Source organism: Cryptomeria japonica, chromosome 1 (assembly GCF_030272615.1).
Source record: "Cryptomeria japonica chromosome 1, Sugi_1.0, whole genome shotgun sequence".
NCBI lineage: Eukaryota > Viridiplantae > Streptophyta > Pinopsida > Cupressales > Cupressaceae > Cryptomeria > Cryptomeria japonica.
Genome location: NC_081405.1, coordinates 394,860,328 through 394,878,288, shown reverse-complemented (window position 1 = coordinate 394,878,288; position 17,961 = coordinate 394,860,328). Strand labels below are relative to the sequence as shown.

General features: G+C 36.3%; 1 protein-coding gene across 2 annotated transcripts in view; it reads right to left on the bottom strand.

The window, feature by feature from the left end:
• The window catches only part of LOC131070933 (probable UDP-N-acetylglucosamine--peptide N-acetylglucosaminyltransferase SEC), a 104,035-nt gene extending 89,616 nt beyond the window's left edge, over positions 1 to 14,419 (bottom strand). Inside the window, exon 1 of one of the 2 annotated variants that reach the window (XM_058006628.2) lies at positions 14,086 to 14,419. In XM_058006628.2, coding sequence (XP_057862611.2) covers positions 14,086 to 14,305 — 220 coding nt within the window. In that variant the 5' untranslated portion in view covers positions 14,306 to 14,419. The remainder of the gene's footprint in view (positions 1 to 14,085) is intronic. The other variant, XM_058006627.2, reaches the window with a different exon arrangement.
• Between the last annotated feature and the right edge of the window lie 3,542 nt (positions 14,420 to 17,961).

The following is a 17,961-nucleotide window of genomic DNA, read 5'->3' as shown; positions in this document are numbered from 1 at the left end:
TCAAGCATGGAAGATATCCAAGCATGATCAAGGTTCACCAAGGCAAAAGGAAGTTGTCTAAGCAAAAATGTCTAACACTTGGTAAACTCCTACCAAGGGTTAACTAACTCATGGCAATGATGAATCAAACTCCTATCAGAGGTTAAGCTCATTCATACACAAGGATGTCTGACAGTCTTCAAGGTCCGCCTCATGATCAAGCAAAATTGTCCAACACATGGTAAACTCCTATCATTGGTTAGTTAACTCATGGCAGTAGTAAGTCAAACTCCTACGTGGGGTTAAGCAAACATAATCAAGTTGAAAATAAACTGGCATGAAAGTGTGAAGCAAGTTGGAAAGATGATTGTCTATGTTCACTCAAGGCATCAAGACATAAAAACATGGCAAGAGTTATGCCAACTCCGCCTTGTCTAAGGCTCATCCAAGTTCGCCTAGGAGCCTTCCAAGTTGGTATGCATCACCCAAACTCGTCATGTTGGAATAAAGAAGTTGACGTGAGAATTGCCAAGTTGGCAATGATATTAATGACATGGCACCAAGGTTCGCCCAAGCAAATAAAACAAGTGACATGGCATCCACAAATTCGCTTTAAAGATAGCAAAATCAAAATCAAAAATATTGACCAATAAAGCTAATAAAGAAAGTTCGTTTGGGTTTTGAATTAGAAATATTATGACATGGCATCTAAAAACAAATAAAGCTTTCCCAAACTCACATTCTAGAAGAGAGCAAAGGGATAGAAGAAAGCAAATAAAGCTTTCTAAAAATCGCACAAATTGATGAAGCTTCCAAAGCTTCCAAAAAGAAAGAGGACAAAACAAATAAAACTTTCCTAAAGTTTGCCCAAATTGAAGATGAAGCTTAGGCAAGACTTCATGAAGCCTCCAAAGTTCGCTATGTTTGAAGGAACTTTCTAAAGTTCGAATAACGCAAGGGATAAAGCTTCCTAAATCCGCCAAGGAGCTATAAAACATAGTTTTTACTTCATTATAAATTTCTTTATTTGCCAAGCAGCTTCCAAGCAAAATTCAAAGCATAAGCCTATGTCAAAATTCGCCAAGGATGAGCAAAGCAAGCAGCTTCTAAACATGATAGAACTTGACCAGATTATCAGATTTCAGATAGATAAAATAAAATCCACCATAGAGATAAGAAATAAAGCATGAGTTTGCCATGTTCAAAGAGAAGAAGTTGACATGAATAATGTCAAAGCAAATTCGCTTAAGGCATGAAGAGAGGTGTTCAACTACTTGGCATAGGGGAAGATAAAGTTGGCAAAGATTCATCAAAGTCCTCCTAACCTTGAGGGAATTTGTCTGAGATTCGTTATATTTCTAACCTAGTCAAGAAGCTCCAAAGCTTCCAAGAAGACATGATCAGCAAACAAATAAAGCGAACTTATCAAAAGACTGTCCAGAATTCTTGCAAGTTTACTTGGACAGATTGACAAGAAATTATTGAAAATGGCAAAGAATCTTCCAACTCCTCCTCCTCTAGCAAAGGTTTTGTCTAAATAAATAGAGAAAGCACAAAACAAACTTGTCCAATGGACTAAGAACTCCGCCTTTCCAAGCATTCAAGCATGACAATCAATCCAAAGTTCGAAATCTGTCCTATAAAACATGGCATAATATGATCCAAGTCTGCCTACGGTTGGACAATAAACATGACACAAGATGAAACCTGCCAAGCAAGCATAAGGATGACATGAATTCTTCCAAGTTCGCCATATAAACGAGATCAAGGATAAAAGCAAGACAAATTGTCTGATCATATTCCAAATCCGCCAAAGACAAGAAAGCTCATTAAGACATGCAAGACATATGACTGTCCAAACTTTTCCAAACTGCCAAACACAAGAGAGGATGGTTGTCCAAGAACATTCCAAATCCAAGAGCAAAACCAATTGACATGAAGCATGCCAAGGCATGGAAGGTAAAGATTGAAACAAATTCTTTCCAGACAAAAAACCCTAAAGCATGACATATCAGCAATCAAGACATAAGACAAAACTGAAAAATTGTCCATACCCTTGTCCAAAATCAAGCATAGACACAAATTCATTCATCCAGGCATAAATGGAATATGTGAAGATGCCTAACAAAAGATAAAAATTTGCCATACCTAGAAGAAGACAAATTTTCACAAATTACACATGAAATCAGACCAGCAAGTTGGAAAATAATTTTGACACGTGAAATAAATTTTTAATTGTTTTCCAAAATTAAGATTATTTTGAAGGAATATTTTTCAACACTTGGAATTATTTCAAAAAATTCAAGAATTTTGGAAATTAAAAGAAAATTCTAGAAGATTCTTTGCTTTTTTGGCGAAGGATGGAATTTTGAGAGAAAATAAAAATTTTCCATTTTGGAAAGATTAAAAAAAAATTAAAAAAATTATAAAATTAAAAAACAAAAATAAAACTTCTAAGTATAAGAACCCTAAACTCTATATATTCTCAACCAATTCATTTCACAATTCACTACTCAGGTTGAGAATTTGGAGAGCATTGAAGAAAAGTTTTCTGGTGCAAGAGCACCTAGCTCATTCTCAGCTTCTTTTTCATCTCAGGTTTGATTTGTGTTATTTTAAGTTGGAAAGTTGTTTAGCATGCTTTTTGAAGTTGTTCTAGGTTGTTTGGATGAGTTTTGAACTCATTGTGTGGTTTTGGTTTCCTGTTTTCAACTTTTGCTCAAAATTGTCAGTTTTGGTGTTGCCTGGCAAAATGATGTAAAAAGTGAGTTTTTAGTGTGTTTTTGTTTTTGAAAGGTTTTAGACATGTTTTATGTTTGGATTTAAGGTATAAGAAGTGTTTTTTGATGATGGTTAGTTTTGGAGGTCAATCTTGCATTTTCTAGGCACCAAAAGTTGTCATTTAGGCATCAAAATGTCAAAATTAAGTGCCTTTGGACATGTACCTGTCCGTATAGGAGGTTAACCAACTTGGAGAGGTATTTAAACTCCTGTTTTAACTTTTGTAAGGGTTGATCATTCGAAGTTATGAGAAGTTTTGCAAACTTGCACTAGTTTTTACTTGGTTTTCTCTAGTTTTTGGCTCCATGTGAAGAGTAGTCCGTACACCTGCTGTACTTGTCCATACTGTTCTTGTCTTTTCTGATTCTAACATGTTTTCCTAAACTTTTCCCTTTGGTGGCATTAAATTTGATTAAGTTTTGAAGTTGTAGCAAATTTGTTTTGATTTCACAGTTTCACTGCCCAGTCTAGGAATTTGGGCAAGAATGCTTGACCAACTTGGTTTCTTGGAGTCTTAAAGTGTTCATGGATTCTCAAGAACCAGTTGGTCAATTTGTACATTATGTAAATATGAGTTTTGGTTTCAAGAGTGCAGGTACAAGGTGTTTTGTGGCCATGGAGCCCTAGGCAAGTAAGCCATTTGGCTAGGGTCTTTGCACAAGTATGATGCTTTGCTCTCCCATAGCATTTGCATCCTTTTGGTGAACAGACATATGTGTTGTCTAAGTGTTGTGAGAAAGCAAAGAGACTTCCTAAGTCTGGAAGAGGAAGGTTATATGTTTCAGTTTCATGAATTGTAAGCCAAAACAGTGAGTCACTGTTTGGTAGTTGTTTTCTTTCCTAGTTTGCTCTCCACCATTCATCGGTGTGAAAACCTCTGTCCATACTTTGTTTGCTTGTAAACAAGTACAAGAAAGGAGTAAGCCCTGCTCTTGGGTAATGTAAAAGCCAAGATCAAACAATGATCTCCTTAGGCAAAAATAAAAAAAATGTAAAACGCCCAGCAGGCTGCCACAGTCAAGTATGACTGATTTTTGCATATTGTTGAAGTTGTAAATGGATTTTCTCCTCTTCAAATTGCAAGTATGAAGGACTTCATGTATGAAGAAGACAGAGAATTTCTTATAGAGCACAAACAAACCTTCAAATATGTGTTTTAACATTGCAAAGTGCAGGTCCAAAATGGAAAAACAGTGAAAAGAGGAAAAGTGCAGTCCCATTTACTTGACAGTGAACTATTTACCATTTGTACTTGCCTAATGCCTTTTGTGCAGGGCAAATTGGATTCCTTCTTGTCTCTAATGTCGTTTATGTTCATATGCTTCTGTTATAATTGGAATTTTGCAAAAAAAAAAAGTGCTTGTGGAAGGCAAAAGTGTAAAATTGTCAAATGTTGCATTTCCTTTGTATGCATATCATGAAAATCTTGGTCTTCACTTTGTGAGGTTTAAACCTTTTTGGTTATGGTCTTGTTAACCAACAGCAAGGTAGAAATAGGTGTCTTTGAATCATTTTGAGGTTCCCAAGCTTGAAATGTGGTTTTTGACAACAAACCCTTCCAAAACCCTCCTTTTATGCCCATTTTTGGGACAGACATGGAGAAGGACTTAGGGACCCCCAAACTTGATGAATCTTCAAGAACTCCCAAAAGGGTATCCAAAAATATAAACCTTTTAGTCTGGAAGTCCATCGCTTGAACAGGGTGAGCACAAAACCCCAAAAGGAGGGCTAATTGCTTGTAGCCTTTTTAGGCCTAAAAATTGAATTTTGGTCAAATCGGGTACACGAATGGTGAATGAAAAGCACAAAAGACATCAATGCCAGTTGAAACAAGTTGTCCTCACATGAATTTAACACCTTTTGTGGGACAGACCCCAAGAACATAGTTTTAGCAAGCCAGAGTGGTTATGGGGTTGAAGCCTTTCAGCATACAAGAGGTCTTGACTTAAGGAGGTGAAACAAGAGGAAGTTTGAGATGGTCTATGAACCTTTGCACTCTGATTACAGCAACAAATCCTTGAAAACAGTAAGGTCCTATACTTAGTGAACATATAAGTCACTTGAGCATTCCACTTGCACTGCCTCCCTATCATTTTCTCTCGAAATTTGTGATTTTTGAATTTTTGGAGAGAAATTTTTCAAGAAGTGAAAATCTTGTAAGTGTTAGAGGTCAAGAAATTGAGTGCTTTCTCTAATTAAGACAGATTTTCGGAGTAGAAGGTAGATTTCAGTCATTCAAAGATTCAATTTGACTGAATTTTCTTACCTTTCTTTCTTATTTTCCTCAATTTTATCAATTTCTTGGCCAAACCGCAGAAACTTAACCTTTTAACAAGCTGAAAGTAAAATTTTCAGAAAAGAGGATTAAAAAATCAGAATTAAAATCTGAAAATAATATTTAGTTTTTATGTGTTTTTCAGGTGGATGACCAAGGAAGCACCAATGAAGTTCGCCAACAAGGGAGCACAGTTGAAATCCAAGATCAAATCCAAATGGAAGAACATCACTGACACAGACCTCGAACATGTTGATTTGGAGGAATTTAAGAAAAGAATGTGTGGACATGGTAGACACATTCCTACACCTATTGCTCGCAAGATGATGCAGAATGGAATTGTCTAGGCAGCTAGATTTCCACCAGCCAAGGAGTGTGTTGAGCTGATAGTTGAATGTGCCTTGCACTATAACACACAATCAAGAGAGATAATTGCACCAGATGGAAGAGCCCTGGCTTATCTTTCAGAATTATCCACTCAAGAGACATTTGGCATACCAAGTCATAGTAAGGCCACATGCTATGACAGTCAGTCTGAACTCTATGCTGCAAGAATGTTAACAAGTCTTGGTTAGAGAAGAAAAGCCCTCAAGGGAAAGTGTCAAAGCATCTGCTGCGTCCTTACTTCAAGCAAAAATATGGTGATATCATCCTGCTACTGAACAGAATAATGGGCAGCCCTGAAGGTGCACCATTCCACAAATGGATGTATTATTTCATGGATGAAATCACCTCAGGAACCAAGTTATTTAACTGGTCTCGCATAATCAGCGACAACCTTCATGAACAGTTGATGAACTTGGAGAGAACAAAAACATTTTACATGACTTCTTACATAATCTATCTACTGGCTGCAACCTATAGATATTTAGGACTGATTTGCAAAGGCATAGTTGGAAGTGGTGAGAATGAATTCCGCTCATACGATTGTTATCCTCAACTGCAGTTCAAGGAGAAAAGTCATTTCGAATGGGTGAATGATGTGTTCCTCATGTATATCACAAGAACATTGCAAGGAGGTACTCATAAGAGACTTTCTCCTGAATAAAAAAGTCTAATCAGCAAGTACGGATCCTAGTTTATCCAGTTTCCAAAGTTCACTTATATCAAAATCCAAGGTTTCACTAGTTGTCCTTACCGACTGCCAATCTATCCAACCAACAAGATGGTTTTGTTGGAAGTTCTCAGACAGTTAGAAACATATCAGAGCTTCAAGAGAATAAGACAGAAGGCTGCTATCTCTTTTCCATTCTTTATTGGAAACATGCTAGAATCTTGTCCTTCAGCACAAGCAACTGAAACAGCTAGATTGGAGATGCAATGGTACTCTTTTACCTTTTACAAATCCAAGGCAACCTTTGATCCTCACGGCAATATCGAATCAGTGAATGGAGAAAGATTTAGACATAGAGTGGATATAGAAGACTGCTGGGCAGATGATGTTGATGAGTATGCTGTCAGAAAAGGATGTGGTCTAAGTTGCCAATTTGTTTGATCAGGATCACTGAACTTTTCCCTGTGCTAGATCAAGTGGAAGAAAGTGAAGGGTGCACTCAGCCACGCTTTGATGAGGATGCGCCTCTCCATCCTATCAAATGGCCATAACCTAAACATGTTGACTTAGCTACCTTGATGCGACCAGTAGAAAACTATTCCCATTGGTGGGTTGATCAGCAAATCCAAAGGCTGAGAAGAAGAAAAGTGAACTTGACGTATGACTTTATGGGAGAAGCAGAGGAATGTTCCTCAAATGCTGAAGCTTCTCAAAGTGCCAAACAAATTGAAAGTGAAAAACAAAAAGAAGTGGGAAGTTCTTCAAAAATTGAAGGAAGCGCAATTGTGACTGAAGAACCTGTTCAAAAGAAACAAAGGGTGGAACCATCTCGTTCTGCCGCATCTGCAAACATAGATGTATTGGCCATTGATCAGTCGTTGGCAGAGATGGAAATTCCTTTCCCAATCCATGAGGAGAATATAGAATCAGTCCATCAAGAAGATGAACAACCGTCGTCTCCTACTGGCACAGAAATTCTAGAATCAGAAAATGAAATGGATGTTAAAGAAGGAGAGTTTCAAGAGGGAATGATTTCCGCTCTCCGAGGTATTGCACGTAAAGAAAGCAACCAAGAAATAGAAGGCAACCAAGAAGTAGAAGGCATTGAGCAGCCCACTGTTCCCGATTGGCCGAGGGAGAGATTGAAAATAAAAACACAAGTAGTAGGAGAACAAGAAGAAGATGACATGGCTGATTTCTTGGCCAGATTAGAGCAAACTGTTGTGAAGAAACCAGCCAGAAAATTCTCCACCATCGAGAGAAATGAAACAGGATGCCGAACAGTACATATTGCAGTGCCAAAAGTAGACAAGGCAAAGGGAGATATTGGTCCCCATGAATATGAAATCACTACATCCAATTTGGGACCAACTACCAAGAAGCAGGAAGCTGAGGATTTAAACAATTCAGTTGCTTCCTAAAAGCAAGACTGGATAGGGAAGTAGGAAAGAAGAATGAACATAAAAGAGAAGTTGAGCGCTTAAGAGAATATATTCAGCACTTAACTAAGCCACTCAATCAAGCCAATCCAGAGGCTCTTCCACTTTTGAATTCACAACCGGTAGTTAGAGGTTCTGAGGAAGAAGCAGTGACAGCCAGAGAGACTAAAGATTGGATGGAAAGTATAAGAAAAGAAGCAGCCACGTTTATGGAAGGAATATCATCAGCATATGAACAAACCTCTTCTTTACTTTCCAGGGTTGTGAACATGGCAGAAGCGTGGGCTGACTTCCAGGATATCCAAGATAGAATTATCCCATGCCTTAGAGAGCTGAAAGGAGTACCGCCACAAGAATTGGTTAATGGAAAGGTAATTGAAGCAGGGGCCGCCTATGACTTCAACAATTGGCACTAGACATTGGTTGCGCGCAATGAAGTCTTAGAAAAGGTAAAGGGTGATGCTAATAGAATAGAAGAACAAATAAAGGCAATTCAGGACAAGATTTTCGTTATAGTCGCAGAGATACTTGGGAAAGAAACTATCGGAGAAAGGGATATGCAGTTGGAGAATCTGAAGGTCAAAACACAAGACATCTTCTTTGCCATCACAGGACCAATCTTGAAGAGCAATTTGGCTAAGGTATCGAACCTTGGCTAAGGCATCAAACCTCCTATCCATCAGAGATGCTTTCCATAAGCAAGAACTAGACTGGGAAATCACTTTTGCTCTATGTGCAGATGACTTGGAAGGATTAGAATTCAGGATCAACATGTTGCCACATGTCACAATGGAGGAAGTTGACCAAATTGTGTCCAGGTTTATCGAATATCAAAAGAAGGGAGTGCAATCCTAAAAGATAGCATCTTGTGCCACTTGTCTCATTTCCAGTTGATCTTGGATCTTATTCTGGGAAACTCTAATTAGGGTTAGGTTGTCTTGATCTCGAACGTGGATCTTAGATTGATCTCGGCCTTTTTCATTTGTTTTCCGAAACTCTAAATAAACTCATTCTCTCATTTCATTCAGTGTGGAGAGATTTAGAAATTGTTGGAGTAATAAAAGTTCATTATCAGTATTGTCTTGAGATCTTTTTATTGTTAAATGGTTGCATGGTTGCATATTTCCTTCAACACTTAGATTAAATTTGCTTAAGTTATTTGCTTTGAAGTTGTTAGATGAATGATAGATTTGATAGTATAGATTGGTGAGATTTTGCTCATACTTTCTTTGGATGGATGATTTCCATTCTATGTGTAAAGTTAGCGTGAGCTTTTAATGTGGATGTTTAACTTCTACTTGGAAAAATATTGTTCAATTGTTGGTATTATTCCTAAGTGTGAAAATCATAAGCACAATCCTAGAAGATTGCACATACTTTGCGTAGTTGTCCCAAGTGTGGTGAAACAAAGCATTGTTACCCAGTCTACACCGTCTCTTGAGTTCCTAGAATTAGTTAGAATTCCTAAACCCTATCCTCTTTTATCCTTTTTGAAGTCCTAAACCAGAAAATCCAAAAAGACCATGACAGACCAAAGGGGCAATGGCTTCCTCCTCCTAAGGGAGTTTTCAAGGTTAACATTGATGGTGTTGTTAGAATAATGTATTGTTTATTTAATGGTCATCTAGTTATCTAGATTGCTTAGGTAGTTTCTATTTCAGGTTTCAGTTCACGATTATTTCTTTTAGAAACATCGTTTGTGTAAATCTATTTAAGGAGACTTCGTCTCCATTGTTTAATACAACACAATAAGATCGAATATTTTAATAATATGGTATCAAAGCGGAATTCGATTGTCTGGGACTGATTCCCTCATGGGAGGGCCCAGTATTTTGGAAGTTATTTTCAGAATCAAGGGTTTCTGAAAATTCGAGTGTTGAGGGTTTTTTGTTAACTCGTGGCATTTTGCAAGCGATTTTCATTTTTCTGACCCACATTGGAAGTGTTTTTGAGTCCAACCCGGGTCGGGATTCTTCTGCGATTTCTACTCTTTTTTTTTTGCATGCGGTGGCAATTTTCACGGTGGTGGCAACGCAATTTCCAAATTTTTTTGGTGTTTGTTGTTTTAGACAGCGTCTATTCTTTTCTCTATGCCTGATCCACGTGCTATCGAAGTGCTTTGGGTGCCATTTGACTTATGTCCTCGTGTTTTTTGTTCGTGAGTCAAGGGTGTTCATGAGGGTTTTTCGCACTGCTACTCGTGGGTGCTCGAACTTGAGGGCTTCCCTCTGTGCGCACCATGGTCTTTGGTGAGGGTTTTGTGCCCGCATTTTGGATTTTCCGCGACCTACGACTTGTTTTTTGTTCTGCACATGACCTCTATTCGAGGGTTTTTGGAATTATTTTCGCTTGGCGCATCTAGAGTTTGCTAAACTGTGTCAGTGTTTATGAGAGCAACGACGGCCATTTTCTGCCCTCATGTTTTTCGTGCCTGTGTTTTGGTGCGTTCTCTGGTCTGCATACGCTGTTGGAGTGCTCTACCACTGAGCTACTGGCCCCTCTTGGATCAATCCATCGTCGGTCCGGATGTGGCTTATTTCCAACACCAACACCCCCCCTTAAGCCACACCTCTTGTGTGCTTGGGGCTCCTAGCCTGGACCTGGCTCTGATACCATGTTGAGACATGGACCAGCTAGGACTCGAACCTAAGACCTTCCATACGCTGCTGAAGTGCTCTGCCACTGAGCTACTGGCCCCTCTTGGATCAGTCCATCGTCGGTCCGGATGTGGCTTATTTCCAACACCAACACTGCAAATCATGGTTTGCACGATATTTTTTTTCTGTTCAATGGCTAGGGTTTCACGATCTCCTGCGGCTTTCATAACGATCTCCTGTTGTTTTGCCATGTGATGCCTAGTATTGTGTCACGTGAAGATTTTGGGGGCAAATATTTTGGGGTTTTTTAATTGTTGTCCCTTTTTTAAAAAAAATTAATGGGTGGGTTTATAATTTTGTCCCTTAAAAAATTATTGATAGTTTTTATATATTTTTTTCTTCAAAAAAAATTATTTTGGTTTTATATATTTTTTTCTGTAAAAAATGTGGGTTTTATAATTTTTATCCTAAAAATATTATTCTGTTTGGTTTATAATTTTCTCCTAAAAAAATTATTGTGGGTTTTGTGCGATTTTTTGCCTCAAAAATCATTTTATAAAAGGGTTTTACCATTTTTCTTCAAAAACGAAGTTTTGTATTTTGATCCATGTCTCGGATTTTGTATCTTGGTTTTTGATCGATTTTTCACCTCAAAAATCATGTCTAGTTATCTTTAATTCGTGATGTTCGCGTGGGATTCTAGGTGTTGCATGATTTTGTCCTCAAAAATCATGGGTTTACAGGTGTTCCTATCTTAGGGTTTTTACCATTTTTTCCATAAAACCGATGCTTTGTTGTAATCTTCAGTTTCTGGGTTTGGTGATTTTTTCCTCAAAAATCGTGTCTTCTTGCAGTCTGATTTGGGGCATCGTGCTCATCTACAAAAGTTTGTTGAGGGTTTACCAATTTTTCCTCAAAATCATGGTTTCGGTTTCATCTCGGTGACTCTAGCTACAGGGAGTAATACCTTTGTTACCCAGCATTAGGTTGGACGATTTGTAATGATTTTTCATTTGTGAAGATATCCAAAAGTTCTGCAGATTCTGGGAGGGTCAGTGGCAAGCTCTTGTCGCAGAGCGTTCTAAGAAGAAGGGGGCAGCCTTCTCTTTTTTTTCTCTTGGTAGTTAGCACGATGACCATTAAAGGAGGGTGTTAGAATAATGTATTGTTTCTTTAATGGTCATCTAGTTGTCTAGTTTGCTTAGGTAGATTCTATTTTTGGTTTCAGTTCACGATTGTTTCTTTTAGAAACATCATTTGTGTAAATATATTTAAGAAGACTTTGTCTCCATTGTTTAATACAACACAATAACATCGAATATTTTAATAATAGGTTCTTCCAGGGGGAATCCTGGATATGCAAGAATTGGTGACATTGGTAGGGGCAGTGAAGGAGGTGATGTGTTCTTTTTCTCCATATATAAATGGCAGCATTTTAATAATCTTATGGAGACTCTAACTATTCTTCATAAAGGGGAGAGAGGATGTTCCCTTGGTTGGAAGAAGATTATTTGCAAGACTAATTCACAGATTGTGGTGAATATGTTGAATGAGCAAAAGTTGGATGGAATTATTTGGCATTTAGCCTTAGTGGCTAAACAGATTTTGAATTTGTGCTCCTCTTTGGATTATATTTCTTTCTGTCATATTCCTCGAGAGTGGAACAAATAGGCAAATTGCCTAGCTAAGTAGGCTTCAAAGAACTAAGAGAGATGGGTTGTGGATGACTAGGGGCCCATGTTCTTAGAGTATCATGGAGGACAAGTATATGTAGATGTTCTTTCTGTGGGGTTCCTTTTGAAATTTCTTCTTGCTCTTTGTGGCTTGTCATTTGTTGGGCCTGGGGCCTTTTGCTATGTACTTCTTGCTTTGAGTTGAATAAATTTTTACCCTTTTTTTCAAAAAAAAAAAAAAAAAAAAGATTGGAGGTGGACCGAGCAATATCACCAAAGCATACACGCAACCCCCTATTATTTAAAGCTCCCCAAATTTTCCTTCTCCAATTCATTAAGAATCAATGAAAGGTCATAGATGGGCTCAACACATGCACTAAGGAAATGATGCCTAAAGAAGCCTTTACAAACACAATTCTCGATGAGTTGCAAATTAACAAGGGTGCAGGTGCAGAGGGGAAATTATTTTCTTTGGCTCTATGCATTCAAAAGAGAATGATCAAATAACCAAGAAAAAAAAACTGTCCTTCAAAATTTATACCATAGACTTATAGATGGTAAACTTGTTTAATACATGCAATCGTATTTTACTTAAAAAATTATAAATGTTGTTATTGTAGATCTGTGGTGAGAAGATTAAGGTGCAAAAACACCAAACCTTCAAAGCCTTAACATTTGCATTTGTCTCATCTTTTTAGCAATTTTGCATCTAACTGCAATTATAGCACGTTTGAGGGCATTCACACGAAGAAGCCCAATAAGTTGACCTAGAAGTGCTTCAATGACCTTGGTTCTATTAAATAAAACCTTCAATTTCACAGCAAAATAGTGAAGGGAAAAGAAACTCATGATGTGATTGACTTCGATGACATCAATCATTATTCAGATTTAATTGCCATGGATGTGAAGTCCATGTTTTGTGTGGATAATTTAACTAAGAGGAAATAAGCAGAATCAGCAGCGTATGTAGACGCACAAGCACTAGAGTAGGTGGAAGAATTAGCAGGGGCTTCATTGGATTATGATATGCTTGAGAATTACCATCTAGTTTGAGGGCACTACCACTATAGAGATTTAGTCAAAGGAATTTGTAAAATATTTGTATGGGTCTGTAATTTTCAATAATAATGACAATTAATCAATCATAATACACATATGACACCATGAAGTGCATAGTACTCCTTTTTTAAAAACTGGTTCAAAAGCTTCCTATGAGAACTAGTTGAATATCTCCCTATTCGTTCTTCAAATTAAGCATTCTGCATGATATTTAAGTTTATTTTGGAAGTTTATGTAATTTTTTAATATTCTAAGTTTTTGTGAAGTTCTGAGTCCAAACCAAAATTTTGGCCTGTGGAGTTTCTTGGACACTCCGAGTTTTTTATATCACAATATAAGAGAGGTCTGTTGCTTGGCAGCCTTTCAGATGCATATCGAAGGTCCAAATAATATTAAAATTCACGCTATTTACAAGTTGACATCGTTTTTCCAAACAGAAAATTAATTCTTATGTATAAATATTGTATCATTCCACTGGTCTAAACAAAGAATTTCCATAGTTGTAGTTACTGAAAGGTAATGCGAGGACTCTGTGTGTACCTTAAAGCAAGGGTTGCAATTGCTGAAATGGGAAATCTAGTTTTCAGTTCAACCCTAGTTCAAATTTCAAAAAGCAGTCTGAAGCTCAATTTCATTGAGCAGACAACAAGATGTTGAATGAACCCTAGAATCAAAATCATTTCAGAACGCAAAAACTCTTTTGGTTGTGGAAAAACAAGAATTAAAGATGTTTAATCAGTTTGAATAAGACTCAAAACAAAACACTGTTTCTTAGAATTGTGAAGCGTCAGGATCAAAACAATAGGATGAACTCCAATGATAAAAGCCTGGAGCTTCCTCACTAACGTGTCCCCTCTCTCCAAAGAGAACTGACACTGTTGAAAAATATCATTCTACAGTTAAGTCGTTGATTGTGGCATACTCAACAGACAAGGCTAATCCTTAGGCGGACGTAACTGAAAGTCAGTCCTGGTCAGACTGCAAGCAATACTTACCAATAAAAGAAGAAACCTGCTTCGATTAAAGTACACAAATTACATTTACTGCTGGCGATGGCAAAATAATGATCTCTACGGAGAAAATTATAACATTTTGTTACGAAAATATGAGAATTCGTGGATTGGAACAGTTGCATGCAAAGGTGGAGAATTTTGTCTATTTATAGCGCATGAACAAAAAAACACAGCCAGCAAAAATGGAGAAAAAATAAATAAATAAAAGCGCTTGCCTTCTCGAATTTCTGAGGCCTGGGGCTGCTGAGGAGGCGGGATCGAATCTGAGAGAGCGCCCTGCAGATGAAATAATGAAGAGAATGACGAACAAAGAGAAGAAGAATGGTCTCCTATTTTGAGGGCATAGGGCTGTTGAAGCCTGGGGTTGTTCTGTGCCGATAACATCATCTTTTCGTTAAATGAATCAGCACGGTGTTTACAGATCGGAGCTGCCATAGAACTCTGCAGGTGGATCGATTATTAATTGTAGTGAACAAGGGGCTGGCATCCGCCCCAACTCCTACTCGCTTGGCGAATCTAATTGGTTTGTCCTCAAATTTGAAGTTCTTGCTTTGACTGAGTATGTATTTATATTACTCTATGTATTATCTCTGTTTTATTTGCTAAAAAATGATGAATTATTGTTTTTTTTTTTAAATAATAAAAGTATTGCTTGTTATTTAGATTTCATAAGGAGCTTAGTGATTGATGTTATGTGGTTTTTGGCTTGTCTAGTATCTTAAGTCAACTATCTTTTTGTTAGCTGGGATTTTTGTTTTGATGTTGAAACAAACTTACAGATATTTCAACAATGAAAGTGAAAGAAAACAATTGATGGAGTAATCTGATATTAGCATAAAACTAGGAATCGCACCTTGGTGTGCAATAGGTATGCCAAAGAAGTGTGGAAGGTCAATTGGGGAATTTTTTGGTCTATTAGTTCCATACTCTTATGTATAAAATGAGGTCAATTGATAGGCCATTTAGCAAGTGATGTTGTTTGTGCAACAAAGGTCTTAATGAAGAAATGATATCTTCAAATCAACTATGCATCCACTTACAAAGATCCAATCACGAGTGAAATAAAACCTATTGATTGAGAAGATAATTAAGCTCATGTTATGTCCATAATAAGGAGAGAGAGAGAGAGAGAGAGAGAGAGAGAGAGAAATAGAGTGAGGGAGAGATATAGAGGTGGAGAGAGAGGATGAAATAACAAGATCAATAAAGGGAGATTCGGGACAAGAAATATGGAGAGATAGCAATAAAGAGACAATGAGACATAGATATAGAGGCCTAAGAATAGTGAGAGGGACAAAGAGGGAGAGACATAAATGAATAGAGGGACACATGTCTAGAGATAGAGGGAGTAGGAGGAAGATAGAGCAAAACAAAAAGGGAGACAAATAGATATAGAGAGGTAGATATAAAGAAGAAGAAGAGATAGCAAGATGCAGAGGAAGAGGGGATAAAGAGGGAGAGACATAAATGAATAGAGGGACACGTGTCTAGAGATAGAGGAAGTAGGAAGAAGATAGAGCGAGACAAAAAGGGAGACAAACCAATATAGAGAGGTGAGAAGATAGAGAGGGAGATATGAAGTAGAAGAGATAGCAAGATGTAGAGGAAGAGGAAGAAGGAAAGATAGATCTACATGATGATATTGAGTGATAGAGAGTAATAAGGATCCATTGCCAATACGGACATGTTATGTTTTTGATAGGGAGAGAGAGGGGGAGGAAGAGACATGTATATAAAGAGGAAGAGATAAATATATAGGAAGGTATATAATATAATATATAATAATAATTTATAATATTAAAATACTGCATTAAATAATAAGTATAAATTATATTATATGTTTTAAAAATGAAATAAATATAATTGAATAATAATTTTATAAAAAAATTAAATATATAACATTTAACTATATAATATTATTATATCGAGATTTAATTTTTTTAAATGCAGCATGTTTATATCATATTATTTTATTTTATAATATCATATTAGTTAATAAAATTTTATTTCTTAATCTAAATGTAAATATTGGAAAGTATAAGAATATTAAATATTAATATTACAAACAATAATAACATTAATTGAAAGATAAATTTGATATTAACAAATAATTTTTTAATTATAAAATTGAATATAAATATAGTAAAATTCATAAATAAATTAAATTTAAAAAATTAAAACTATAATTCAAATAAAAGATTAAAGTAAACTATATTAAAATTGATACAATTTACATTTTGACTTTTGCATTAAAAATTGTAAGTAAAATCGTAGTAAAAAGGCTAAAAATTAAAAAATTAAAAAAAATCAAAAGATTTAAAAAAATTAATTTTATTTATGTAAATTTTTTCATTATCACTTTTGATATCATAAATAATGTCAAATATTATTATATTGTTTTTTCAGTTTTAGAATCAATGTTTTATTTATAAAAAAATTAAATCATAATAATTAATAATAATTTTAAAAAAAATATAACGAAACCACCAAGAAAAATAGGTTCAATCACAGGGTTCATAAGAGGGTTTATTTGCATTAGGGTTTAGAAGAAAATTGCAAAGAAAATATTGATTCATTTTGATTTGCGGTAATAAAAACAGCCTCCAATGTCATTCCATGATGTACGGTATTTTTTTATTAGAATTTAGTAAAAGAGTTAAAATTTGTGTTCTAAGGAGATGCTATAATAGTAATTTTCAATACAAATACATCCAGAACAGTTTTTAATTCAACGGGAAATTGAATTTTCATAGAAATGTAAACCATCAAATTGAGGAGCAAACAGTAGCCCTCCACTATTCTTTCTTCATCCATGGTTTAATCGGTTCGGTTGAATAGAGAGAATGGGGCTTATAGTCGTCTAATCGGTTGAAACGTACCCTACTATTTGAAGGGGTTGATCGAGCAATCAAATAGTACTAAAGAGGGGGGGAGTCGCGTTCACCCTATGCCTACAGATACCTAACCACCCAGGACTCGAACCTGGACCCCCACACTCCTAGGGGGTTGCCCCCTGCTGGTCACCTACGTTATACCTTCTTAGTTTTGTTCTTTTGTTTCTTAGTTTTCTCCCTTGTGCGCACCCCCCCGTTAGGGGGGCGCTTGTCCCTCCTTCATTAGGCCCGCCCGCCTGAAGAGAAGGACCCTCCCAAGAGGGGCCTGACTGAAGGCGAGGGCGGGGCCAGCTTCGGCCTGCCCCGACTGAAGGGAAGGACCCTCCTAACACGCTCAATTCCTTTGCTTGTATGTATATAAAGTCGTCCAATTTCCAAAGCCCGTGTATGTATATAAAGTCGTCCAATTTCCAAAGCCCGTGTATGTAGGTGGTAGTAAACTCCGATGGCCATAGTTACAATTGTTGCAGCCGCTACCAAAAGCGCACCAAAACCTGTCATTTTGCAATTCCCTTTTCCCTTGGCTCTTATTTTCGGAAGTAGTTCAGTGTGTAGATCTTTCGGTGAAGTAATTGGAGGGCGACATAAGATATTTGAAAATCATTTAAATCTTATTCCTGCTCATATTTGATTGGACATTTGTTTTAATTTTAAAGAGAAAAAAACCAGTCAAAAATATAAGGACCAATCAAAAAAATGTAAAAATTAAATGAAAATGATATTAATAAATTAATTATGGTGAACTATAAACTATGGAATAATGGAATAATGTTTTACACGGTTTGGGGAAAAATAAATAAAATATATATATATATATAAAAGGTGAGGAGAGGGAAACATTAGTCTCCACCTATAGATAGGCAAGACTAAAAAAAATTAATAACAAAACTCAATTTTTACATTATTGAATGTGCTCAAATTAATTTATTTATTTTATATAACTTGCTCTTTAACTCATATTAACTTAAAAATATCTTTAAATTTTTTAATTGTCTTTATTTAAAATTATTTATTTTTACTTAATATTTTAAATTATTTAAATATCGTTTCTTATTTTTGTTGTGTTTTAATAATTATTTTATTCTATCCTTCATTAATGGGTGAAGGAAGGTTGATCTTCCTCACAACACAAGGGAGCATGTGGTCTTCAAAGATTCGAAGGAGGGATGGGTAGAGGTCAATTTCCATGGTGCATCG